The 26,821-nt window shown below is 60.4% G+C and overlaps 1 protein-coding gene across 2 annotated transcripts; it reads left to right on the top strand.

The window, feature by feature from the left end:
- Positions 1-75: 75 nt before the first annotated feature.
- On the top strand, positions 76-26,409 carry LOC142027511 (tyrosine-protein phosphatase non-receptor type substrate 1-like). 2 transcript variants are annotated; one of them, XM_075021864.1, is made up of 9 exons: positions 76-171; positions 14,604-14,697; positions 21,427-21,777; positions 22,033-22,347; positions 22,475-22,825; positions 23,087-23,188; positions 23,661-23,682; positions 24,107-24,146; positions 24,854-26,409. In XM_075021864.1, the coding sequence occupies exons 2-9, from the start codon at positions 14,616-14,618 to the stop codon at positions 25,106-25,108; spliced, it is 1,518 nt and encodes a 505-aa protein (XP_074877965.1). In that variant the 5' UTR covers positions 76-171; positions 14,604-14,615; the 3' UTR covers positions 25,109-26,409. The 2 variants fall into 2 exon arrangements, with proteins under 2 accessions (XP_074877965.1, XP_074877956.1); XM_075021855.1 differs by lacking the exon at positions 76-171 and adding an exon at positions 14,167-14,361.
- The last annotated feature ends 412 nt before the right edge of the window (positions 26,410-26,821 follow it).

The raw sequence follows: 26,821 nt of genomic DNA, 5'->3' as shown, positions 1-26,821 counted from the left end.
TCAGCAGCAGCTCTCCCAGGACCCAGCAGCCATCTCGAACACGGGATCAAGCCACGAGGCTGAGCACCTCTGCCTTGTGCAAGCTGTTCAGTGCCGATTACACCAAGAGGACTTCACGCGCGCCTGTCTCCGCCAGCACAGGCCACCACTGGCACCTTCCTGGCTCAGCAGGTCTGTCATTTGTGTTATCTTGTCACCGTACCGAGCCCGTCCTCATTAAAGCCAGCAAACAGCTGTGCTGTCCGGTCCCGCTGTGTTCCGAGCAAGGGTCCTTGGGAGACGTGTGCCCTCCGCAGCCTCGTCCCAGCTCACCTCGTGCTGCTGCCGGGCTCGTGCTGAGCCCCACGGGCAGCTCCCACCTCCCACCGTGCCCCCAGGCAGCTCCCCCAGGGAAGGGTGGCTGCCCGGCTCCCACCAAACCTGCATCTTCTGACCACGCACAGGGCAGCTCTCAGGAACAGCTCTCGGTGCCACTTTGCTGCAGCTCATGGGCCAAGGACTGGCCCTTGCCTGGTTTTCCCTGCCATCCCAAAGGAGCCGGTATTTGGGAACGCAGCTCCTGATGCTGTGTTAAAATCAGGGCAGCTGGCACTAGCCTGCCTGCCCTTCCATCCCTTCTCCCTAACCCGTCCCCATCTCCTGCTCCGGCCCCAGCCAGTCCATGCACATCTGCTCCATGCACAGCCCCTAATTCCATGCAAGTCTCCTGCTCCACGCTCATCCCCTGCTCCATGCACATCTCCGCGCACACCCCTGCTCTGTGCACATCTGCTCCGTGCACATCTGCTTTGCGCACATCTGCTCCATGCACGTCTCCTGCTCCGTGCACGCATGCTCAGTGCCGACCTCCGAGGGCAGCAGGCGGCCGGTGGCCGAGGACGGAGCGTGGCGGTGGTGGGAAGCCGCAGAGCGTACGCTCCACGCCGGCCACAGCTGCGGCACCTGGATGCACCCCGGCACAACGTGCCAGCACCCACCCACCCGTGACGGCAGGTGCTCCCACCGCACCGTGTGCCACCACCAGCTAACACCCCCCCTTCGCGGGCACGGGCTAAGGGCGAAACACGCTTTTCAGGTAGAGGAACCTGCTGTTTCTGCAGCCGCTGCTGCCTGTAACCTTGAAAGCTGCTGCAGTTGTCGGTTTCCAACTTTATCTACTTTTTACTGTGAAATCAAAAAGAGAAGTGAAACAAGACAGCGTGAAATAGCAGCGTGTGTGTACGTACCCAGGGGAGCCTTGCTTGCCAGCAGAGATCCTCTCGGGGAGAGAATTGTTATGGGGGAGAGGAGCCACTACTGAAATTCATTTGCATGACTGAATAAGCATCTCCTGCTCTGGGGGACGTGCCCTGGGGACAGTTTTGTGTCATTTCTTTCTCAGGGCCGCTCAGCACCCTGTGGGCAAGGTGGCGGGGGGAGTTTGCCAGGGCAGGGGTCCATTGCTGCCATCCCCAGCACTCATCCCCAGCCTGGACCCCTCTGCACCAGCCCCAGCGGCAGCAAGGGGCTGTGGGGTGGGGGTGCTGGGGTGAAACCTCCCGTAGCACTGGGTCCTGAGTGGAGCCATGGCCGCACTGGGCAGCGGCTCGTTTCCCAGCCAAGGTGGCGGCTGTTCTGAGCAGGACACAGGTTGCCCGGCTTCTGTGCAGGGAAGACACCGAAGCTCGCAGAAAGCTCACATCAGGATCGTGAGCGGGAGTATGTAAAATATGTGGGTGAGACTGAAACTGGGGATAGACCTCGCAGAGAAGGGGAAATGAAATTCAAGGGGATTTAGGGCTTTTTAAGCACTGGGCTGGGTCAGGAGGGGGGAAATCCAATTTGATAAAAGCATATGCAAAGCAGCGAGTGAGCAGAGCACCGTGGAGCGCTCTGTACCTAGGAAAGGGCCCAGGTCTGCAGCTTACTGCCCAGGGGAGGGATTTGGTAGTTATTATAGGAAAATCCTTTAAGCCACCAGCCCAGGGTGTGCCGGCAGTGAAAGCACAAACAAGCGCCCGAGCGCAGACACAAGGTAGGAGCGTGCCGGGGAGCACCTTGCTCGGGGGGCTGCGCTTGCTTGGGGGTCAGCGCCGGGCGATGCTGGGGTCGGGGATTTACTGCTCGTCTGCCGGGTGTCACGTCCCGCTGAGTCACCCGCTGGGTGCTCGAGTGAGAAAGGTGGGTGCCTGTGCCAGGTCGAGAGCTGCGATGGCTGCGGTGGGCACCGAGCGATGCTGGGGCTGGTACCCACCGGGCTCCTTCTGCCCACAGCTGGGGCTGGGCAAAGCAGCTTCACCGCGGTGCGGAGCAGAGGTGGTGGCTGGATGGGTGCTGGGGAGAGGCTCAGCATCCCAGCCGGGGAGGGGACTCACCAGCTCCAGCCGGGGTTTGGGCTGTGTCCCAGCGCCGGACCCTTTCCATGGACACCCACATGGTGCCGTGCCGGGGTAAGGGTGTAAGCGGAGCAGATCAGGCCCGGCAAAACGGGTCTGGCAGCGGGCCCCCGCTGTGGCGAGAAGTTCCCGGTGCGTGGGTGGTGGTGTGGTGGGTTTAGCCGGGCTTTTCCTCCGCGTGGTCTGTGAGCCAGGGGAGCGCGGTGCGGGGTCCTGCTCCTGCTCCCCACCAGCCCGGTGCCAGGACCTCACGGGACGGCAAAGCCGAGCAACAGGGTTGAGGAGGGGCTGCGCCGTGGAGGGGGGTCTGCATGGACCCCCACCCTGGGGAGAAGCAGAAAGCAGGAGCTGGGGAAGGGCCAGGGGATGCTCGGGGGGGTACCCCAGCATCTGCTCCGCTTCCAGTGCCGGGAGGTGGGAAACAGCTCCTGGAGGTGCCGAGGCGAGAGGCCTGGCAGGGTCTTGCCGGGGCAGCGGTGCGTGCCGTGCTGTGCTGGGGAGCCAGCGTGGGCTGTGCCAAGAGCCAACAGGGAGCATGAGCTTCTGATGGAAAACATGGAATAACAGAGAGCAATTAGTCCGGAGAGCGCGACTGACTGACGGAGGAGGCTGGCCCCAGCAGCAAGGGGAGGGGGAGTAATGATTTAATTAATGCTGAGGAAGAGCATGGTCTCAGCTAGCACATGGGGCTGGCTGAAGCAGGGGGATGTGGGCATCTCCCTGGTGTCCTGGGGGGACAGGAGAGGGCTGGCAGCACTCGCAGGGGAGCGGGACAAAGCTGAGCTTGTGCTGGAGCCAGGGCTGAGCAAGGAGAAAAGGGGAGAGACGGGGATAAATGCCTCCTGCCCTGCCCTGGGATGCTCCAGCTCCACAGTGAGAAGCAGAGACCCCCCCCCACTGGCAGTGCCTCTCTCAGGGATGGGTGCCCAGGGGCCATCGTGTCTCCCAGGAACCGGCATCGCTCCAACTTGTCCCCTCCAGTGGCTGATGGGGCAGCAGCTCCAGCCAAGGGCCCAGTTTGTGGCTGTCCAAGATGCCCTTGCGCTCCTGCTCTGTCCCCATCCCTGTCTCCATCCCTGTCCTTGCCACCGTGAGACCGTGGAGGCCACCAGCCCATCCCCAGGGAGAGACAGGCTGGTCTCTTTGCACATTGCCATTAACCAAACAGTCAGGGGTCCAAGAGCATCCGATGCCACAGGGACCCCACAGGGTCCCCACGATGCCACAGGCACCTGGTGGTGCCACGGGGACCCCGTGATGCCATGGGGACCCTGTGATGCCACTGGGGACCAGGTGATGCCATGGGGGTGCTGAGCCAGGACACTGACGGGGAGCTGCATGAGGAGTTGGAGGAACAGCTGGGGAACTTTGAGGGGGTTGGAATTGTCCCCAAAAAACGCCACGCGGGTCTTGCCTGTGCCCGCTGACTGCCCTGGGCTGCACTCCTGTCGGGAGAGGCAACTGGAGGGAGAAGACCTGGAATGCTGCACAGCCAGACCCTGCTCCCAGCAATTCCAAACCCGTCAGCTCACCCCTTCGCAGCTCCTCATTTCTCAGGCTTTTCCTTGGAAAGCAAGGAATGGAGCCAAAGTAAAACGGTGACATGCTTTACGCTGTTCCTGATTTATTTCGCATCTTACTTATTGAATCTTATTCCCCAGTTTCATGGTTATTGTGGATTTTTATTAAAGGGGATAAACAGGTCTGGGATTTGGGGTTGTCATAGGAACTGTTTCAGTGCCACAGCCTCACTGCCAGCCTCGTCCTCCCCCTGGGTTCCTGATGTAGTGAGGGCTCTCGCCAGCACAGCAGAGATTTTTCCAGTCCCCCCAGGCACAGCCCCAGTGAAAGCCGCGTTACGGGACAGCCGGCCCATGGTACTGGGGTGCCCTGCAGGACCCCCAGGGTATTTGGGGAGGAGGTGGGCTCCCGGGCACTGCCCGGCCGTGCCCATGCCGCTGCCTTGCCCTGCAGCCACGGGGAAGTGAACCAGGACCCCCGAGGCTGCGGTCCAGGACTTCAAGCTCAGGAGAGGTGGAGGTGCTTGGGGGATGCCGCTTGTCTGTGTGGATTCTCTGGTGTCTAATAGGAGGTTGTGCTATTGCAGCTATTGCTACCAGGAACCTCTCTGCCCAGCCTGGAATTTTCATTACATCCCTGGAGCTGAGGGGCTGTGGGGCAGATTGGGGGCTGCCCTCAGGCCATTCCCCATCTCTTCTATCTTCTACCCTGCGGGGCAGGCAGTGAAAATGAAAGTGTCAAACACATTTCAAAGGAAATCCTTTGTGCCCAACACTCCTTTGGCCCATGTGGACCTTCGCTGCAGGATGTCGTGGAGGCCAAGACTCTGGCAATTATTAAAGAGGGATTTCCAGGACCGTGGGACAAACAGGAACATCCAGTGCTTAAGAAAGACTCATTTTGTGCTTTCGGTGTTTGACGGGACATTGCTCAGAGACAATCACCCTCCTGAGCTGGCTTGGGGAGGGCAGATCCAGCTGCGGCGCTTAGTCCTGCCAGCACCCGAAAGAGGGTCCCAAGGCAGGCAGGAGGGGTGTCCTGCCTGCGCTGGGGATGCCGGGGGCTTTCCATGTTGGATCAACTCTCGGTGGCACATTGCAATGGTCTTGGTCCCTCCGACATCCACATGTGCATCGTGCCCGGAGTGAGCCGCACACGCTCCTGGGGATGCTCTGGAGGGTTTTGTCTGGGGAAAAGAGCCGGGGGCTGCTGCTCAGGATGGGGAAACCCTTTGGGGAGCTCCCCTTCCCAAGGGTAGCACAGGGTGTCCCCATCAGCCAGCGAGGGCAGGACACTGCGGGGGTCCCCGGGGCTCCCCGCTCCTCCCGGCACGGAGCGACCTTAAAGCTTGGCTGTGCTTGGCGGCGGCCCCGGTGCTGGCAGTGCCCCGAGCCTGGCACAAGTGTCCCTCTGAGGAGAAGTGCAGGGAAAGGAAAAAATATTTAGAGAGGCAGGAGGATGGGGAAAGCAGGCGCTGCGGGAGGGAGCCATGGAACGGGCTGAAAGCACACTCTCAGCGGGGCTTTTGTTCGCCTTGGACGTGCCCAACGGTGCTGCCAGCCCAGAGGGGCTGCGCCGGCGCCGGCGGCTCCCAACGTGGTGCGGCCAGGCGAGTCCGGTGCTCCGGCAGCCTGCCCGGCGCCTCGGCCCGGCGATGTGCCCGTTAGCGGGCTGCGGCCCCTGCAGACCCTTCGGTGGGGAGCTCCATCGCCCCGGCTGGGCTCGGCCCCTCGCTGCCGGCCGCGGGGTGGGCAGCGCGGCGGGATCGACAACGCGCTCGCTAAAATAATTGCTTCTGACAGATCCATTTCTTCTGCAAGGTTCAGGCTTAATTTTATAATGGTATCAGTAACTATGGCAACGTGTAAAAATAATGCATCTTCGAGCCCGGCAAATTCTCCGTAAACAGCTCCCATCCCCAGGAGCCGAGGGGGGCTCTGGCCAGGTGGGCAGCAGCAGCCCCCTGCCTGCGCCCGGGTTAGTGTTTGGGTTAGGATTCACACGATGACTAATTAGTGGTGTTAACTGCTTATGCCTTGGGATGATGATTTCGTTTGCTAATCCTTCGGGCTAGGCAGAGCTCGCAGCGGCTAATTGGGTGGATATCATTAATGCTGGCGGTCAGGAGCCGCTTCAAAGGGCTGCGGCGCAATGAAGGCTGGAGCATCCCTCGTGCGTGTCGCAGGGCAGATGCTTTGCCACTGGCTCTCCGGGTTCTCTCCTGGCACCCAAGACCCAGCACAGGGCTGGCAGCCACAGGGGTCCACGCACGGCTCAGACCCTGCAGTACCACCGGGCCAGCAGCCCCGTTCGCACCCACAGCCCCATCCCAGAGCTGTCTCCGCTCCACATGCACGCACATGTGTGCGGACGCAGCAAACACACGCACACGTGTACACGCACACATATGCAAATGCATGCACCTGCGTGCAGCCGCAGAACAGGCTTCCCATGTGCAGGCACCCCCCCAAAGGAGACATCAGCTGGTCTCAGCTCAGACCTCTCTGGCCACCACTGCTAGTAGATAATCCCAGGCAATATTTTCTAAACCTGTTAGACATCCCACAGACCCTCTAAATCCCTGAGCCCCCTCCACGGCTCCGGCAGTCCTCTGGCCCCTGGCCCAGCTGCCCGTCCCCACATCGTGCCAGTCCCACCAGCCTCGAGACCGAGCTCCGGGACAAGACGGCAGCATTTCACAGCTCTGATTTGCAGCTCCTTATCAGGGCCAGGCCAGACCCTTGGGACTAATGCACTCACCAGGAGCATGGTGGATCTTGCAGAGCTAGAATTAATCCTCCTGCTTTTTTGTTGCCCTTCAGCTTAAAAAAAAAAATAAATACAAAACAACACAAACCCCTTGCAGAAGCGTTTTCCTCAAGCTCCCAGCAGCAGGACCAGCATGGCCCTGGCTCTGCGAAGCTGGGAGTGCTGGGTCAGGCAGCATGAATGTGCCTGGTCTCAACGGGGCCAAAGCAAACAGCCCCGAGCTCCGGCACGTGGCCCCCGAGCTGCGAGGCTGCTGTGGGGACAGCGTGGGGACAGCCACTCTGGGGACGGCCACCACGGGGACAGCCTGGTGTCAGGGCTGGGGATGGTACTGGTGGTGCTGGGGACTGGTCAAGACAGCAGGAACCCCCCTCCAGGGCTGGGTCTGGTCGTTTCGGGGGGTTGCATCTCCCCTGCATCCCAGCCGCCATGCAATTGCCATTTTCACCGCCATGCGTTAGATATGGCACTTGCACAAATAATCGTGGTAAAAGCCCTCGCTGCCAGCCACGCTGTTATCTCTCAGCAGCCTTGAAAATAACACTCGGTAAAGGGTGACGTGGGGTTATACCAGGCCTCCCGCACCCCATGCGCCCTGGCTCAGCCCTCCACTGGGGCATCTCCCTGATCCGGAGGTGCGAGTGCCTGGCCGGCCAAGATCCAACAGCACAAATCCCCCCACCAAGCCTTGGCTTCAGAGTCCCACAACCGTCCCAGTGCCTCCAGCGAGAGCTCTGACAAGCAGGAAGCGATGGGCTGAGATAGCTTAACATGATAAATCCCCCCGCGTTAGCATTTTTATTTTCATCCGCAGCTGCCGCAGGACTTTATCAGGCAGCTCAGCCTGCAATGAGTTACAGCAGCCGTGCCTGAGAGCGCGCGGAGCATTATCTGCTATTGCAGCATTGGATGCGCTTTCATGATAACAATTTGCAATCAACAAAGAACTTTGAGAGGATGCAGAAAAAAAAAAAAAAGCAGAAGAAAACCGAGATGATATCACTTCTCCCTCGGCCAGGCTCTTCACCCTGCCATGGTCCTAGTGGTACCGCCAAGGGGAGACCAAGGTCTTCTCTAGCATCGCTCCATGGGGCTGTAGGCTCAAAGGCACCCACAGTCCACATGTGCACCCCGTCCACCCACCCGCAGCCCTCGGCCTCCAGGCTGTCCCGCCAGGTCCCTGGCCGGCCCTGGGCACAAGCATGGCACAGGCACCCCCCAAGTTAAGAGCAGGGGGCAGCCGGAGGAGGATGGGCTGCATGTGATGCAGGGAACCGCCAGCAGCTCTGGCAGGGACCTGGCCCGTTGGGGAGAGCCGCAGCTCCAGAGGCTCGAGAGGGTGAAGTAAATTTGTCTGGCGTCAGCGTGACAAGGCTTCCCATTAGCCCCCAGTACATAAATTTGGCCATGGGCTGGGGGGAGCTGCCTGTGCGTCGTGGGGATCTGGGTACGGGCACCTCCACCACGTCCCCGCGGGCCAGCGCGGTGCAGAGCATCCCCCTCCGGAGCGGGGATGGAGGCTTCGGCTCAAACAGCTCCCAGGAGCCCATCAACAATTAACACACAGCTCCAAAATGTCCTGTGCACGGCTGGAGCTCCCTGGCTGCCCCGGCATCCCTTCCCCTCCCCTCCCTGCCACTTTCTCCTCCACAGCACCGCTGCTCCAGGGGCTGAGCATCCCTTCCATGCCCAGCCTGGGATGGGGAAAGTTCCCAGGGCAGGCACCGCTCGGCTGCCACCGCGGCAGCCTGTGGCTCTGGAGCCCACGAGAGCTGGGGTGAGCCCTGGCTGTGCCCCTGTGGATATTCCCCCAGCCCCTGAACTTTGCAATTGCTGGCACAAGGGGTGCAAGATTGGGGCCACCCTGTGCCCCCCAGTGAGCTGCCCTGGGTGGGAGCTGCCTCGCGCCCCGATCCCCATCCCGGTGCTGTGCACGTGCTGCGGACCCGGGAGGCTGCAGCGTGGGACTGCGCGGGCTTTGCTCACCCGCTGCACCCACAGCCGGCGAGCAAATCCTCCTCCAGAGCAAGGGACAGGATCCTGCCTGCGAACAAAGGTCATCACAGCCCTCCGACTGCTTACGGCAGCTAACCGGGCACCAAGCGCCGGCCCTGCCGGGTCCCATCCTTCCGAGCTGCCCCGCGCAGCCAGGTTTTCCCAGTGCGTCAGCACTTTCATCCTAAACCCCATCCCTCTGCCCATTGCCTCCAGGTCAGCCTGGGCCACTTCCAGGCCAGGCACAGGATATAAACCACCTTTCCTGCTCTGACACAGCCAGGAGGAATTCCCCCAGTCGGAAGCTTGCAGGGCTGCATTAAGGAAGCCTGGCGGAGTTACCCAATTTGCAGCAGCTCGCAGGGTGCCGCTGCCGAGCGGGAGCAGCCCGGGAGCGTTGCATGGCCCACGGACGGGCGAGCTGCAGTGTGGATATGGTCCCTGCTGCAGCCCACATGCTTCTTTTTTTGCCCGGCGGGTGACGGTGGATGGTCTGACGCTGGCCGGGCTCTGCCGGTTCTGCGTGAACACCATGAGGGCACTCGGAGCATCGCTTCATCCCAGCGAAGGCCAGCATGGGGCTGGCAGTCCCAGCATCCCTCCCTCATCCTCCCTGAAAATTATTTTATGGACTTGGAGAGGACCAGCTGATCGCAGCAGAGCACTCAAAGGCCACTAAAATTAAGCGGGCTGCGATTAGGAGCACGGGTCCCCGAGGAGGCTGCGGTAACAGGCGTCAGGTCCGGCCGATGTGCGCGGAGGTGGCCTCCTCGGAACCCCCCCGTGCCGGGGATTGCCTCCTCCCCGCTCACACCCAGCACCATCTGCACTGCCGGGGCTCGAGAGCTCAGGCAAGGACCTGAAATATTTGTGATATCTCAGCTCAAGCCTAAGTCACACAATCAAATCTTGACCAAAGCGATTACAGACAGTTCCTGTGAGCCCCCCAACAAAAAAAGAGGTAAGGGACAAAGCTCATGTACAGGCTGCTCACACAGCAGCCTCTACAGCCCACACCTGCCTTTCTTCTGGCAATCGCAGCCTTAACGAAGCACCTGCAGCTCATTACCCCCCCCCAGGGCCTCTCCCACATAAGGGGGTGCCTGGGCACCCATATTTTCAGCTGCAAGGTGTTCATGGTGGTGGGTGCTGCAGCAGGACCGTGCAGTGAGCAGACAGGTATGATACGTACCCCTGTTTCTTAAATCTGTGTTTGTAGGGCTGGGGTGCTCCTGCTGGGGGTGCCTGCTGCCTTTGTCCCTTCTCCGGGTCACGGTCCGGCTCGGCTGCTCCTGTGTGCTGCTCCTTGCAAACGGGCTGGCTGCAGGTCACTTCTTTCCATCCTCATGTTAACATATTGCTTGTTATAAGTTAATATCAGATAAACTAATTTAAGCTGCTTCTGTACTAGATGTCTTGGATTAAATTGGCATGGTACCTAATGAAGCTGAAGCTCCATTTGTTGTGCTGGAAGCCCTAAATATCAGCAGTGTAATTGGTGCTACCTACTTTAGAAGACATTTGTGTGTTTTTCTCCCAGCTAAAAGCCCTGCGAGGGTGCTGACTCTGAAGCTTGAAGGGTGCTGGGGAGAGGCAGGAGGGCTGTAGGATGTGTCCACCTGGCTTGTAGGCTGGAGGGGTCTTGAAATTTGGCTTTGGAGCTGGAGGACAGATGGGGTGAGCGTGCCCAGCCCTGCGCACGCGTTGCGCTCTGGCTGTAGTGAGGCTGTGCTGGCTTGCGTGCATGGGAGCAGACCTCGTGCGGGTGTTGGGCTCAGTGCTCTGATGTGGTCACACACCTTGTTTTGTTGGGGTGAGCTATGAAAGCAGCATCTCCTGGGGTGCTGGGACTGGGCCAGGGCACAACTGGATGGCTCTGATCTTCCCCGGGGTAGTGAGTGCCTGCAACCCTGAGTGCCTTGTCAGGGGTGTGCAATGTGTTATTTGGGTTTATCGGGGAGGGCTCCCATAGGTGCTGGCTGCTTACTGGTGCTTGGGCACGGTTCTGCACCTGTGGCCCCAAAACAGCACTGCTGGATGCTTGTTTTAGGGTGATTTCTAGGCTGATGTCCAAAGTATTGGTGTTTTTCCTATGTTTATCTCCAAGCTTTCCCTGCTGGTTTGGGTTTTGAGGCTGAACTGAGCCCACAAGCCCTCTGGGACAGCCGCTGTGTCCTGGTGTGATGTGGCCAGTTGGTCAGGCCATAGGTGACCTCCCCACTGCGCCACACCATGCTGGGCTGGGGAGTGGGGATCCCAAGGGGAAAAGTCCTGGGCAGGGAAAGAACTGCAGTCACCTCCATCATTAGTGAAACACGGCTCGTTAACAGGCCCAGGTTTGGCACCGCAGGGCAGGAGCTCAAACCTTTCCCATCACCTGTGAATCCCCCTTCAGCAGAGTGAGCTGCTGCTGCCCCCGTGGGCTCTCAGTGCTGGGAGGGGATCAGACAGGCTGCTAATTAGGGGATGAAAGAGCAGTCTGGGCAAAACCAGTGCTGCAAGACTTTCAGCTGGGATTGCCCTGGTGAGGCTGTAATTGCCCCCGTTGGAAGCTGCAGGGCTCAGACAAGAGGGTCTTTTTGGGTCCCTCCCAGAAATGGGGTGCTGCTGCCCTGGCCGGGGGTCCCTGTGCAGGGAAGGGTCCTCACCTCCTCCTGGGGAGGAAGCCACTCATGCAGCCGGCCCCGCTGCCCATGCAGAGCTGCCCAGCTGATAAATGGGGAAATGCAAAAAGCACATTGGGTCCCTGCTGGGAGCAGTGGCGGCTCTGGCTGGAGCCTTTGCCTGGCCCAGCTTCCCTCCAGCACCCAACCCTGCAGGGAGTGGGTGAGCCCAGACCAGCCAGAGCATGTGCCTTCCCCAACAGGGTGCTGGCAGCATGATGCAAGTTCCTCACTGTGCCTCAAAGCTGTGAAAAACAACCTATTCTTAAAAAGCTCTCCTGAAAAACGCTGTCCCGGTCCCCCCTGTCGGCTGCTGCGTGGCTCCCGGGGTCGGGGAGACCCGGGCTCCAAAATCATCCCTGGGGGAGCAGGGGTTTTGAGCTGAAGGATGAAGATGCTGGCAGAGCAAGTGCTGGCAGCGCTGCCTGCCCTGCCAAACGGTGCAGCAGCCTCCTGCTCGCCGTGGGTGTTTGGTGCAGAAGGGAGCTACTAATGACGGCGTTGCACCTCCCGAAATGCTGCGCTCTCGCTCCGTCTCGGGCACGCGAAGGAGCGGAGCGCTCCTCTCCCCAGGTTCGTTGCCAGCCCGTGGGGCAGGGGCTGCCCTCCTGGGATGGATCCTCCAAACTCCTCGTGTTCGAGCCGGCCCCTGCGATGCCAAGTGGAAGGGCCGTGGGCAGGAGGGGAGGCAGCTGAGCCTGCCCATATGCTTCCTAATGGGGAGCAATAGCAGCTCTTGCCGGGAAGCTCACGCTGCACCATCTGCTCTGCCGCGGTACCTTCTCTTGCAGAGCTTTTTTAAGCTCTTAACTTTCCTTCCCAAGCGCTCTGCGGCGGCTGCTTGCGTACGGGCTGTCTCCGCTTTGTAATCGCCTCGAAACAGGTTGTCTGAACCTTCAGTGCTGAGCGGGAGAACAGCCCAGACAGGCTGAAGTCAGCCAGGCCTCCAGGAACTGTGCTTCCATTTAAAAATAACCATGAAAGTGGCTGTGAACGGCAGCAGCGCGTCCCCGGCACCTTCCTTCTTGCTGGGCACCTGCTTGCCCCAAGGGTGCCTGCTCCCAGATTTGGTCTGGGTGGGATGCACCGCCCGTGGCAGTGTAGCTGCAAGGCTTGCACAAACCACCGCTAAACCCGCGTCCCATCCCTGTGCGAAGGAATTATTTATTTCTAAGTCACGCTGCATGTGCAAAAGGCCAAAGGCCAAACCCAATGTCTCCTCTGGGTCCCTGCTGCTTGCTCACGCCCTCGCCAGCTGTGCAAAGGGGAAATAAAAACAACTGCTGCACTGGGCTCCCCAGGAGCAACGCTGGCCACAAATTATTTTACAGTAGGAGCAGCACTGGCCTCCAGCTGCCCGGGGGAGCTCCCGGAGGGAGGTGCGGTGCAGATGCCTGGGGAAGGTCGGTCCCGGCTCCCAGCAGCAAAGTGAGCTAAATTAAGGCTGGATGCAACACATGGGCGTAGCTGGGGCCGAGGGGGAGGCTGGCGGGAACACGCGCAGGCTGACGCCGTGCGCGGATTGACGGTGCCAAGTCACTTCAGATATCTTTGCTGTTTGTTTGTGTGAAGCTCTAAATAAAGCTGACAGCCCCAGCGGCTGCCTGGGGAGGGAGGAGGGAGGAGGGAGCCGGCAGCCGATCCCCCCCGGCACAGCACCCAGTGCTGCCCTTGGGGTCCGGCCTGGTGTGGGAGAGCAGCCGGGTGTGATCCGGGATGCTGCGGCACGGGTGGGTGTTGCTGGGGGCTACCTGGTCGTGCTGGGGCTGGAAGCCCCTGCTCAGCAGTGTGTATCCCCCATCCCTGGGCAGGTGGAGGGGAAAGGAGCGTGGTTTGGGGACCTGCCAGGAGCTGCCAGCATCAGGGCTGGCTGCAGGTGACTGTTCCCATGCAGGGCACGGGGGAACAAGCTGGTCCCTGTCCTGGCCTTGCTGAAATGCCCGTGGCTGGTGGGAGAAGCCGCAGCAGGCACGGACAGTGGGGAACGTGTCCTTGTGCCTCCCCTGGGAAGGACTTTGTGTCAGGGAGAAGCAGGGCGGTGTAGGGACACACGTCCCATGGGTGCTCACATCCAGACACCCTCCTCCTCCTCCACACCCTTTCTCAGCCCCATCTCCCATTGCAGCTGCCTCATCCCTCTCGCCTCTCCCTGCCACCAGCTCCTGCTAAGCCTGTCCTGCTGAGGGGACACCATGGGGATGTCCCCGTGCTCCCGGGGTGCGTCTCCGGCACCTCTTGCTGAGAGGGGTGCAGGTATCTCCTCTCCCTCCCCATCCACCCCCCAACTGTCTGGGCTGCACCAGAGTCCCCTCCTTGCCCTGACCCCCACAGGCTGGGCTGCCCTGTCCACGTGGCACCTCCAAAATACCGTTTGTGCCTCTGCCGTGGGCTGTCCCAGCTCAGACGCTGGCCCTCCGTGGTCCCTTGGGTGACACAAAACACCCTGCACGTTCAGGCCCCCCCCCAAATCTGCCTGCTCCCCGGCACCCCAGTCCTAGCGCAGGGATGCTGCGCTGCGTGTTGTGGCCGTGCTGGCCCTGGCACACGAAGCCTGTGCCAATCTGGGGGGGGGGGACACACGGGGACCCCAGCCACCCTCTTCCAAGCACTGGGGCCACTGCCCCATCCTTCCTCCGCGCCCCGGCCCCCCCGTGTCCTGCCAGCCGTGGGTGCTTCGGCTTGCCCCGGGGGGAACCGGGGGGTCTCCCCCAGCCCACCTTAAGGCAGCAGCACACCGGGGTGCCCTTACAAAAACAAGTTTGCTCCTGGTCGGGCGGTGCTGGTTTCGTGATTTCCCCCCCCCCCCCCCCCCTTTTTTTTTTCCGCCGCCACCGGGAAACCGGCCTTAAACCGGGGCTGCTCGGGTTGGGGAGGGGTCGGTCCTCTCCCAGCCGGGGCCGGCCCCGGTCCCGGTCCCATCCCACCCCGGTGCCAAGGCAACGGAGGCGGTGTCGGCGGCGGGGAGGCAGGCGCGGCTCCGCTCGGCACCGGGGCATGCGCCCGCCCGGCGGCGGAGCCCGAGCCCGGGGCCCGGCCAGGTCGGTGCCCACGGGCGGCGGTGGGGCCCCGCGTGTCCGTGTCTCTGTGTGTTCTCCGCCCGCAGCCGGGGGAAGGCGGGAGCCCAGCCCTCCTTCCTCATTTTGGGGCTGAGAAGAGCGGTTTCTTTCTCCAGCTGCAATTCTGCTTTTTTTTTTTTTAAAAAAAAAAAAAAATAAAAAGAAAAAAGCCAAACCCAAAGCCGGAGCCGCGCTCTGAAGCCACTCTAATCTCTGCTTCCCAGAAAGAGCCGACGATGGAGCCGCTTCCCCGCGGCCCCGGCCGTGCCGCTTGGCCGCTGACCTGCCTGGTGCTGCTCTCCCTCTACGGCTGGCCAGGTAAGCCATGCTCTCCTGCTGTTTTGGCTTTTTTTTTTTTCCCCTTGTTTTGTTTTTTTTTTTGTTGTGTTGTTTTGTTTTCCTCCCCTTTCTCCTCCATCCTTGTCTCTCCTCTCTGCTGCCCCTCCGCCGCACGCCTCCCGTACGCGACATGATGCTGCCTCGCCGCGCACGTTTGGTTTGACCTTTCTGGGAGATGACCTAGAGCGCGGCAATGGCAGAGGGGCCCTCGCTCGGCTGCTCCTCCAGAAGCAAACTTCAAGGCAGACATTCCCCTTGCCAGCGAGATGAGGGAATTAGGCAGGGACGTGAAGAGGCATGTTGTTTCCACCCATTTGCTAGCACCCCCTGCCAGCTATGTGAGAGGTAAATCTCTGCAGGCAGCCCAAATTCACACTCGGAGGCTGCCTGGAGACGGGAAGGATGGCAGGGCAGGCGAGGGGAGACTGCAGCAAGGGCTGCCAGCCTCCTCTACCAGGAACTTGTTTTTCTTGCTATCCCCTTGCTTTACCCTCAGCGGTACGCAGTTCTCGCTGCTCTACCCAACTGTTGAGCACCAGAGCGGTGGGATTGCACCATCCTCCCAGGCACCTTGTACCACACAACTCTGCTGCGAGCACCGCCCTGGGTCACTTCGGGCTCCTGCTGCTGGCCCCTCGGGTGCCCAAGCCCTCCCCGGGGCTTGCGGCTCCACCGGTCCCTTATAAAAGCTCGGGGATGCAGCGTGAGAAGGGATGAGCAGGGTGGGTGCTGTTCCCTGGCTGTTTCCCTTCCCTCGCTAGCAGTGGGAAGTTTCTCGCCCCACCAGGAACGAAGCCCTGTGGTGGCTGCTGCTCTCAAGGACGTTTTCTTTCTAGGATGTTTCGTTTCGGTGCTCTTCATCTCAGGCAATATTGCTGAGGAATCACTCTCCTTCCTGCCCAGCACTGTCTGCACCTCCAGGAAGGTGCTTTTTGTGCAAACCTCCTGGGGCAATAGCAATGCATGTTCAGGAGCATCTTGCTGCTGAGTTTTTTTGCCTGGTCTGTCCAAATTTCACACCTTCTGGCCAGATCCCGCTGCAAATAGCCCAGGCCAGGCTCCCACACGGGTGAAACGCCATCCCGCGTGGGAGAAAACCGTACTCTTCCAGGCCCATTGGAAATGTTTACCAGCGAAGCTTTACTTGGGCAGAGAGTTGAGCGCAAACTTGAGCAGAAAGCAAATGCTTTCAGCACAACACTCCTTGCTTTGAGTTGCCTGATCACAACTGAGAAGTGTTGGCCCCAAGCTGAAAACTCCCGGTTGCTGAAAGCCAAGAAGGCTTTGGCGGCGAGCGCAGCTTCTCAGTGAACCGCCGTGATTTCATGCCATGAAAGAATGGCTCGAGCAAAGCTCTTGAGTTTGTTTCAATGTGGCCTTGGAGTAAGAACCCCATTTTTTCAAACCAGCCATGGCAGAAGAACCATCCTAGGGCAGAAAGCCCTGGGTTGCGAGGTGGTTTGCATCCCTGATCTCAGGTGCAAATATGCAGGGGGTTTTTTTGTTTGTTTTTTTTTTTTTTTCTGTGCAGTGGAGACCCTGCAGTGAACCCTCTTGGGCCATGGCTCCAACTAAGCCTGAACTCCAGAAGAGCTGGCCCAGGCTTGCGCTGCCGGAGGGCGGCTGCTCCAACAGCGCTTTTGCAGAAGCGAAGGGGAAAAGGGAAGGTCCCGCAGGAGATCTTCCTGTAGGGCAAAGAGGAGCGAGATGCTGGGAAGCCAAATTGCAAAGCCCTGTTGCAAAATCTGTCTCATGCAGAACCCTTCCGTGCAGGTGTTTCTCAATGGAGGGTTTCGGCTGCACTTCCCAGAGCTTCCTCTGAAGAGGAAATCTGTTTGGTTGTGGGGCTCTGACTTTCAAGCTGAATTTCTGCTAATGCTGTAGGAGGGAAGCTTGCAAATGGTGGCTGTGTGTGATCCGAGGCTTCCTCTGATGTCATGTATGTAAAATATAGCCTTTACTATAACCGTCCCCGAGCTGCTCTGGGATCTGCATAGTGCTCGACAGCTATCCCTGGGTCTCTCTTCTTCTTGTCTTCCCCTGAACTGCAGATTCCAGGCCCTTTTTATAGGCGGCACCTGTTAGTTTCCCCCACAGGCAGCCCTGCTGCAGGTGAAATTCCAGCAGGATTATTTTGGGGCTTCTCTTGCCTGTCGGCCCGTTCTTTCAGTGAGTGACCGTGGGGCTCCGGATGCCGGTGACCAGCTGCACGTTGCTTCTGGAGCATGCAGCCCTCCCATTGCCATCCCAGAGCTCCTCACCCGGCTCCTTCAGAAGAAAAAAAAAAAATAAAAAAAAATCTATTTTTACCAGGAAGCATCCAAGCAGCCTCTCCTGAATTAAACCCCAGCCTCTTGCAATCTGTTCAGTATCAAATACTTCAAAAGGTGGAATACAGGAAAAAAAATGTGTCACTGAGATGGAAACTTGCACCGCAGTGAGAGAGCTGGGGATTATTTTGCTCTCAAATTAAACTGAATAACAGGAGGGAGGCTCTGCCAGACCAGGCGCAGCACGATGCCTGTGCTCGTGCCTCTTCTCTGGGCTGGGAGTGCGCTGGGTCCGTGCTGCGAGGGTGCTTCCACCTACGTGGGAACTGTCAGGTGGTGATTTTCAGGTCACTAAAACCCTTTGCTAATTCTGGAGTGTAGGATAGAGCAGATTACAGGGTCAGAGTACCTGAAGTCCCCTTGATCCTGGAGGCAAAAGGATCACACTCCAACTCTAGGTGGTTTGAAATCGAAGTCGAAGAAAACAGCGTCATCGGGTGGCTCTGTGAATGTGCAGGTGGGAAGCAGGTTCGCACCGAACCGGTGCTTGCGGTGAGAAATGCTGGCGTGTCCCGTGCGTTTGCAGCACGAAGACCCCCCTGCCGCGTCCCGCTCCTGATGCACAAATGCTGCTGGCAAATACCTGCTGGGAGGGGGCTCGACCGGGCTCCTGGCCCCACCGCTTCTCGGGGCGAGCACCCAGAAAGGGGAAGGAGGAGAGACATCTTCTGCTGGGTGCAAGGAGAAGCTGCATTCAGGGGGAAGGGAGGGAAACTTTGCATTTTCTAACTTGCATATTCTGGGGTTTTCTATCAACTTCCCCTTTGTGTTTTCCCATCACAGGGGGGTGGGGGCATCGCTCTGCGCGCCGCTGCTGGAGTTTGAAGGTGGTGCTGAGCGTGCGGCGAGTCGGGCTGGTCCTGGCTGTTGGGTGCAGGGTAGGCAGGTGGGGAAGCCGGGTGGTCTGACGGGGACCCGTGCTCCTCGGCCGAGAGGTGCGAGCGGGTCTCGTTAGGGTGATGTGGTGTTAACGTGGCATGTCATGGCTGAAGCTCGTGTATAATTGATCTCCTGCAAACCCCGAATGGGGTGATCTGGAGAGCGCTGGCCGAGCAGAGCTGCGTGTGAAAGTCTCTGAAGTAGCGTGGCGGCTCACGGCAGAACACATGGCAAAATACCCCAAAAGCCCCATTTTAATCCTAATCCGAGAGACTACCTAGAGCCACGCAGCGTTTTTCCGCAGTGACCGAGAAATTGAGAGCTGCCAGCGAAGCCTCCTGGCAGGCGGCACCAGAGGCAGCGTGAAGAAGCCCCTTTGTTCCTCGGCTGCTCTCGGGGCTGTTTGGGGAGCAGCAGCACCACCCGAAAAGCCCCGCGTGGCAGCGGCCCCGCCGCTGGGCGACAGCACGTGCTCTGCCTGCAAATCCCTCGGCGCGGGGAGCAGGCAGGGTGCTCGCACACCGCTGCCAGGCGAGGAGGTGATGCGGGCTCGGTGGCGCGAGATGCACGCGGATCATCCGCAGCCCGACTGCAAACCTGGGCTCTCGGAGAGGCATCCCTGCTGCCCGCAAAGATAAATCCCTGTGATTCCCGGGAAGGCAGGAGCCTTGTGCTGAGGTGGCGGGGAGCTACAGCCCTTGCCAGCCACGCTCAGTTTAACTGCCCGGTGCTTTTGCAGATGTTGTTCCGAAACCCCATCGCTGCAGCCAAGAAATGCGCTTTGGGGTTGAGCGATGCCCGTGCTGCTCGCCCTGACCACGCTCCGGGTCAGCTCCGGGACCCCAAAGCGGGTGTTTTCCCCGTCTCTCTCCCTGCCGGCACGGTGCGTGTCTTGTGGAGGGAATAACAGATGGAGAGAGGGAGGATGAGGAGGAAGCGCTCGGCTCGCTGCAGGCTGGGCTGGGCTTGGCTGCGCGGGGCAGCTTGCTCCAGCGCAGGGGACCCTTGAGGGGACACGGGGGGTCACCGCCCCACAGAAGCTGGTTTTACACAGGATTGCGGAGGGGAGCAGCGAGCGACGACGTGTTCATCGTGGGGCACAGAGCCCCTGCGGCGGGGAGGGGGCCTGGCTCCCGTCCCCCTCACTTCTTGTGGCCGTGCACGAGGTGCACAGCCCTGGCTGCGTTGCGATGCCACCTGCTAACGAGCGGTGGGCTTCGTTTGCCCGACTTGGTGAAGCGAGCAATTAGCAACACGGCCGCTCTGGGCATGCAAAGGGGCCGGGGGGGTCTGTGTGGTGGGTGGCTGGGGGTGCCGGTCCCTGTGCCCAGAGCAGCCCGGTCCCCGCCTGTGTCACATCCCCGTGTGGGGGCTCGGCAAGAGGCGGATGATGAGAGGCGGATGGTGCTTCTGTGCTTTCAAACTTCCTCTGCGCGTTTCTCAACCGCTTCTTGCGAAAGGTCCGGGGGCAGCAGGCGATGGAGAAGCTCAGGAGATGCCGCAGCTGCGGAGCCGGCGGCGTGTGCCCTGCATCCCCGCCGTGCTCTGCATGTGGGATGCACAAGCCCCCGCTGAGGGCAGGGGCTCTGCTCCGGGGCTGGTCGCCTCGATTTGGGTGTCACCCCAGAAACACGGGCTCGCCTTGCAAAAAAGCCTGGACCGCCGCTGTTCAGACGCAAGACCGAGGCTCAGCCTGAACAACACGTTCGGACGTGACACAAACTAGGTTTTCATCCTTCCGCGCTTGTCTTATGGGACAAACTTGTTTTGGTGTCAAGTGCTGCTACCACGTTAGCCTTGACATGGCTTCAACCAAGGGCCGAAGGTTTCGGCTGCGAGCATCAGCCTGTGCTGGGGATGCAGCCGATTAATGCCCTGGGCAAAAAGCCCTTAACTTGTGGAGTCTGGAGACACTGTGCTCCTGGTAACTCTGGCCATGGAGATTGAGTAATTACACAGACAGAACATCTGTGGGTACATCAAATACCACTGGAAGTCAGAAGGGATTAACAGCAGCCAAAAATCCTTTCCAGTCTCTGTGGGAGCCAGCTGTGACCGGGAGGGGTCAGAGCAGCTCGTCCTACAGCGGGTTCTCCTGGGAGCATCCAGCCAAGGATTTTGTCCCATCCTGGGGCTGGCTGCGGGATTATCGAGGGCAGCCTTTGCAGGAGTTGCTGCCCTGGGTTTTTTCTGGTGTGAGAGATGTGGGGTGCAGCTGCAGCCCTCCAGCCAACAAGGTTGAAGAGCTGGCTGTGCTGGTGTAGCTCCCACCCGCCCGGGATGCTGGTCCATGTGCTCCCAACGCTGCTCAGCTGCAGCAGGAGTTACCTGCTCAAACGTGATGGTCTCTGCATGACCGTGACACCGATTCTGCGTGCCACTTGCCAGAATCAGGACTGCAGCGGTCAGCAGTGCCTGGCCCCTGTTATCAGCAGGCGGATTTAAGTGCTTCTCCCACCTCTCCCCCACGTTGCTTAAAAATGTTCTTTTAAACAGTGACCTGTATTGAAATATTATTCGGTTCAGTTGCAATAACTATATTGACATGGCAAGCGTTGCCAAAATTAACCCCTTGCGGGGCTGTGTAGGCTATGGGGTGGCTCGCTTTGCTGCTGCAGGTGTTTTTAGGGAGCGGGGAGCAGCGGCATCGCTGGTTACTGGGGGCTAAGCCGGCCGGCTCCTGGTGCGTCACACCTGCACGGCAGCGAGCTCGGACCCCCGTCCCCGCCAGCTCTGGCTGCAGGTCCACCCGAGATGGATTTTGTTATTGCCTGCCCGCAGGCAGAGCGGAGCCCTTGCAGTTTTCCTGGAGACCTTGGGAGTTTCTCCCCGCCTGACGGAGCATGCGGGAAGGTGCGTTGGGACCCATGGGTGCGTAGGTGGGGGTCACTTGGGATGGTGGTGCAACGCGGTCAGCTGGATTAGGGAGCCTCGCTGCTGAGATGCTTCGAAGGGGACTGCTCTCCTCTGTCGGTGACAAGCAGGAATGGCGTGTGCCTGACTGGCACCGGCTTCGGCTAATGGCTGTGCGCTGCCGGAACAAATCAGGGCTCGGATTCAATGGAGAAATGGGACAGATTCCGTGTGGAAAATATGGTATCGCATCTGCGTCTGTGAGGGGAGCTTGCTTTTTAGAGTGCCTTGTATTTTGTGCCCTCTTTTCCTCCTGACTGACAAAGCTGAGCGGCTATGGGAGGCAGCACGGGGGGGCCGGCAGGTGTGGGCAGCTGGGATTTGCTCAATGTTTTAGCTGTACAGAGCACGACACGCGGTCACCTAGCAAAGCTCTGCGGCTGAGATCTGCGGGCAGAGGTCTGTGCCTGCTGCCGTAACCGCAGCCTCTCTCCCCTGGGCTCCGTGGGGCTGGCACAGCCCCGTCGCCCGTGGTCCCTGCTAACCAGAGCTGTGTGCTCAGCCCGTCCCGTGGCTGGGGAGGGCAGGTGGGGAACCTGGCCGGGTGTGCGGTGCCAGATGAGACGCGGTCTGGTTTTTTCCCCAGGTGCGGGTGCCCAGGGGGGTCCGGACTTTGAGCTGCAGCAACCCCAGGACAAGGTGTCGGTGACAGCGGGGGAGATGCTCAACCTGACCTGCACCATGTCTGGAACTGGTCCCACTGGCCCCGTGAAGTGGCTGAAGGGCTGGGACGATGGAAACGAGACCGTTTATGAACAGACGGGCACCTTCCCCCGCGTGACGCAGGTAGCGAGTGAGTCCAACACAGACTTCAGCATCCACATCAGGGATGTTCGCCCCGAGGATGCCGGCACCTATTACTGCGTGAAGTTTGACAAACGGGTGGGCGGTCTTGCTGTGTTTCGGCGTGGAAAGGGCACAGTGGTGTCCGTGCACGGTGAGTGGGGCTCCCACAGCAGCTCCCGGTGGGAACCAGCCCTGCCGGGAGCAGCCCCTGACCCATCCCAGCCCGGTGGGCTCCGCTTGGGGTGAGCGGGGATGGGGAAGGGGCTCGGGGGCTGGTCCCAGGAGAGGGTCCCACGGGCCATCCCCAGGCACATCCGTGCCCCCATGGGAGACCCCGGTCCCTGCAGCCCCGGGCTGGGTGGGGGTGGCAGAGCCCGGTCTGACGGCCCCACGCTTCTCCCCACAGCCAAACCCACCCACCCAGTCGTGTCCGGACCCGACAACAGAACGGGGCCAGGGCAACGGGTGCCTTTCACCTGCACGGCCGGAGGGTTCTTCCCCAAAGAGATTGATGTGAAATGGTTCAAGGACAAGGACCGGATCTCAGTTCAGCCACCCAATATCACCCTTGGGCAGACGAAATCCTCCTACGACATGTCCAGCACTGCGGTGGTGACACTGCAGGAGGACGATGTCCGCTCGCAGCTCATCTGTGAGGTGCGGCACCCCACGCTGACAACCCCGCTGAGGGGGATGTACCAGCTCAGGAAAGCCCTGCGAGGTGAGGGCTGGGGGGGGACCGGCGCTCGGGGTGCCCAGCTCCTGTGGGGCTGGGGTCCCGGGACAGGGCACCCTGTGGGCAGCAGAGCCAGGGGACGCAAGGCACCAGGCGCTGCCTCTTTTCCCAGTTTCCCCCAAAGTCAGCGTGGTCACTGGTGTGCCGAGCCCCGTTGAGGTGAACAAGACCATGAACTTCTCCTGCTACGTGAAGGGGTTTTACCCAGGAGATGTGGCCGTCACCTGGCTGGAGAACGGGATGGAGATGAAGGTGGAGGACACCTCCCAGCCGGTGGAGACCCCCCGGGGCTTGTTTGAGCTGAGGAGCCTGGTGGAGGTCCAAGCGACGGAGGAGAAGAATGGGTCCGTGTTCACCTGCCGAGTGGTGCACGATGCCCGGGACTCCATCAGCGGGACGGCCACCCTGTGGATCGCTGTCGCAGCCAAGGGGGAATTGAGCGACAGGACCCAGACAAATAACGGTGCGTGAGAGCCGCTGGGATGCGGTCCCTGCCGGGGAGGCTGTAAAATGTCACCCCCCTGAGAAATCTCAAAGTCCCACCAGAGTCTGGTTCAAGGACAGAAATATTGGGGGGCTGGGGGGGGTGTGATGCTGGCAGGTACCGACCTGCCATCCTTGGTGCTTCAGGTGTCACCAGCCCAACCCCAGCTGTAAGGCTGCAGGCACTCGCTCGGTACCAGTGTTTTCAGGCCCATGGTGACCCTTTTCATTCATGTTTCAGACAATTTGCTCCTCATCTATATCGTGGTGGGAGTGGTCTGCACTGTGCTGGCACTGCTGGTGGCTGCAATTCTTTACCTCATCCGAGCAAAACAGAGCAAGGGTAAGGAAACCAAGCGCATGGCAGGGAAGCAGCTGCTCCTGACCCCCTTCTCCCTCTGCCTCGAGCATCAGTGCTTGGACGCTGAATTCATAGCTGTGCTGCTGCAGCTCCTGCCCAAAGGGGAGGATGGAGCGGAGCTGCCCAGGTTGTTTGCAGGCTGCAGGGAAAGCTCTGCCTGGTTGCTGCTGCGTGCCAATGCCTGCCAGGAGCAGAGTCAAACATGCTTTTGTTGTTCCTTGTACGTAAAATGTCTGACACCCCCCACCACCCTGCACCTCCTGCCCTCTGCCAGGAGCAGTCTTGCGGTAAAGGGAATGAAACTCCAGAAAACTGCAGACACTTGCCTCTGGGAAAGACATGTATCTGCTCTCGCAGCAGTCTCTGCATGGGGGCTCGTGTGCACAGGGAAGCGGGGTGGGGGTTATGGTGTTTCCCGAACTATTTCTTTCCTAAACTATTTCTCTTCTGACAGGTAAAAGCTCGCCATCTGCTAGGTAAGTGCTGGTCTCCTCTAGTCCCTGAGTAACCGGCGGGTGCTCTGAGCCGGATGCCTCCAGCCTGCAAATGGCATCCCTTGGGATCGGAACAGAGCTGGATCCCCAAAAGCTTGTTGTGAAAGGGAAGGCAGGAGTGCAGGCTCTGCTGGTCTCCCCAGCTGTGGTTTTGCCCCCGCCATGATCTTGTACCCAAACGCTTGGCTTTTGGTGAGGCTGAACAAGCGGGTGGGAGCCGGGTCGCCAACGTCCAGAGATGTAGCTGGACCAGTACGTGAGCAAATGCTCACTGGTGAAGACTCATCCTGCTGGGTGCTGCTGCGAGGACCTTGTTTTGCATCTGAACCCCCCCCAGCTGCTCCATCGCTAGGGAAGAGGCAACAGAGCACTCAGTCAATCTGACTTGTTTTGTTCCCCCTTTCAGGTTACATGAGCCGGAGAAGAGCAGCGAGGCCACTACCCAGGTGTGTTGCTTTAACCCCGGGACCCGGGGAGGGAGAGCAGCCGGGGAGGCACCAGCGGCAGGAGTGGAGGGTGGTGGTTCCTGCATGAAACATCTGTCTCCAGTGGAGGGTGGTGGTTCCCCTGTGAAACATCTCAATGTCTCCACGCTGTGGCTGGAGAGGGAAGAGAAGCTGCCCCAGGGATGGGGGAGCCACTTCCCAGCGCCTTTTCTGCCTTCGCCCTCCCTCCTCCTCCTCCTCCCAGGGAAGTCTGGGTTTGTGCTGCCTGGAGAACCAGCTGTGCGATAGCCAGCCAGGCTATTTGCGGAGTTATTTTGCATTTGGTGACGCAGTTACGAGCAAAGTCGTGATCAGCGACAATCTGTCCATCCCACCCAGCCGCTGCCAGCTCCTGCGTGGGCATCGCTGGGCAGGCTGGCCCCTGCCCATCCCTACCAGGACAGGGTGACGGGGCAGCTGCGGTGGTGGCTCTTGAATTGCGGCGGTGGCTGGTGGCTTGAAGACGTAGCGCAGGGTAAAAGCGTTGCTGCGGGATCGTCCCAGCCGGCTGCTGGCATCGTTCCCCCTGTACAAGCAGAGACCGAGCTGCCCCAGGTCGAGCCGCAGTGGGATTGACTTCAGCGTGGGACTTCGGGTTGGGGCACGGGTGGGCACGGGGGGCTCCTCGCTCGTCCTCCCAGAGGAGGAACTCTTGGTGTCTCGCGCAGGAATCCGACCCCAACAACCTGACCTACGCGGACCTGAACTTCGACAGAGAGAGGAAGACCGTCCGCCGGATGGTGGAGATGAGCCAGCAGTCGGAGTACGCCTGCATCCAGACCAACCGGGGGCCCACCGGCGATGACAACCTCACCTACGCCGACCTGGACATGGTACACCTCAGCAAGGCTCCCAGGCGACCGGCCCCTCAACCCGAGGAGGCCGGCTCCGAGTACGCCAGCGTCCAGATCCCGAGGAAGTGAGCAGGGCTGCAGCGGCTGCCGGGACCCCCCCCCACACCTCGCGGGGAGCTGCTCCGCTCCTCCCCAGGAGGATTTTCTTGGAAGCACCGAGAGCGATGTGAAGACGCGCTGCGGTACCCGCGTTTTGGGATGGAAATGGAGCCCGCGATACTGGGGGGGGGTCGGCTCCCATCCGCAGAGACCCAATTTTGCGGGGCAGCTTGGTCCCGGGGCTGCCGGCTCCATCCATTCGGGATCCCCCCGCAGCCACGGGGGCTGCTCAGCCTCGGTGTGCCGGGTTTGCCCGCGAGCGGGTTAAGCCAGCGGAGCAGCGGCTCCTCGGGAAGCTCCGGCCGGACTGCGAGGACGGGGACGGTGCCTCCATGCCCGGCTCCCATGGGGATGCCGCTGCCCGGCCAGGCTTGCACGGCTTCCCGCAGCTGCCCTGACCCCACAGAGACCGGCCGGGGCCCCCACGCTGCCTTCTGGGGCTCTCTGCCACCGGCGCCTGGAAAACAAACTCTGGCTTTAAAGGAAGGACCTAAGCGTCCACCTCTCTCTTCCCAAGTGTCCCTTCTGCAGGACCTCGGTCTTGCACCAAGGCCAATGAGGCTGGGAAGGCCGGCGAGCCGAGCCCCCCTTGCTGCAGGCTTTCCCCCATCCTGCCACCCAGGGAGGCTCCGGGCACGGCTCCCTGGCACCGAGCATCCTCCTCCTCATCTTCATCTGCACAGCCTTGCCCCGCGCCGGGACCCACCAGCGCTGCCCCAAGCTTGTACAAAGCGTGCGGCTCCACGCCGGCCGGGCTGCGGGTGCCCCCGCCAGCCTGGCTCCCCCCGGGAGCTCCCCGCAGGTACCGTGTAACATGTTTTGACTGTTTGACATGTAACTGTTAATTTTTAGAGCTAAAACCCAATGTTTCGTGTTGTACGTGGGTGTACTGCTGTGTACTTAACACTAGAATAAGAAGTGCAAAATTAAGACCGAGGCCTCGGTAACGACCCCTCAACCCCATGGAGAGACTTACATGACCCCCCCCAGCTCTGCCGTCGGGGCTGGGTGGGCTTCCCCCAGCCCACCCGTGGGGACAAGTGTCTTCTACGTGCCCCCTCCCTGGGCCGTTGCATGGGGCCAGCACCCTGCATTGGCTCCCGCAGCACCCGGGTGGCCTTGCAGCAGTGGGCTGGCGGGGGGCCGAGGGGGGGGCCTGGCGTTGCTTTGAGAACAGTGTGACTGCTTGTACAGACTTTTTTTTTTTTTTTTTCTTTTTGCTTGCAAGATATTTTTATAATAAAAGTGAAAAGTCCTGTGCTGCTCCTGCAGATCAGCGTGTCCCCGTGCTCAGGGCAGTCACCTTGTCACCTGTACTGGGGGTGCGTGGTGGGGGGGGGCCTCATCCTGCACAGCCCTGTGGTGTGCTACAGAGGGAGGGAAGAGGAGGAGGAAGATAGCAGCAGCGGGAGGCTGAGGCTGGGCTGGGGGCTATGGTGCTGGTCCCCCTGGGCAGCATGAGGGAGGGGAGCAGGGGGAGAGAGCAGGGTCTTGCTAGGTCTCCCCACACAGCCCCGCTGCATCTTTAGGTGCCCCTGTTCCCTGGGAGGTAAGCTGGAACCGGGGGTGCCCAAACTGGGGTGCAGGCAGGCTGGGTGCTGGCTGCAGCCCGTGCCGTGGGTGAGCTGAGCGTGCCAGTGCTCTGCAGTGATGTCCCCCCTTTCGCCCCCCGGAGCTGGTGGC

The sequence above is a fragment of the Buteo buteo genome, chromosome 2 (assembly GCF_964188355.1).
Source record: "Buteo buteo chromosome 2, bButBut1.hap1.1, whole genome shotgun sequence".
NCBI classification, from domain to species: domain Eukaryota; kingdom Metazoa; phylum Chordata; class Aves; order Accipitriformes; family Accipitridae; genus Buteo; species Buteo buteo.
Note: the sequence above shows the minus strand (reverse complement) of the source record. Positions and strands in the feature narration are given on the sequence as shown.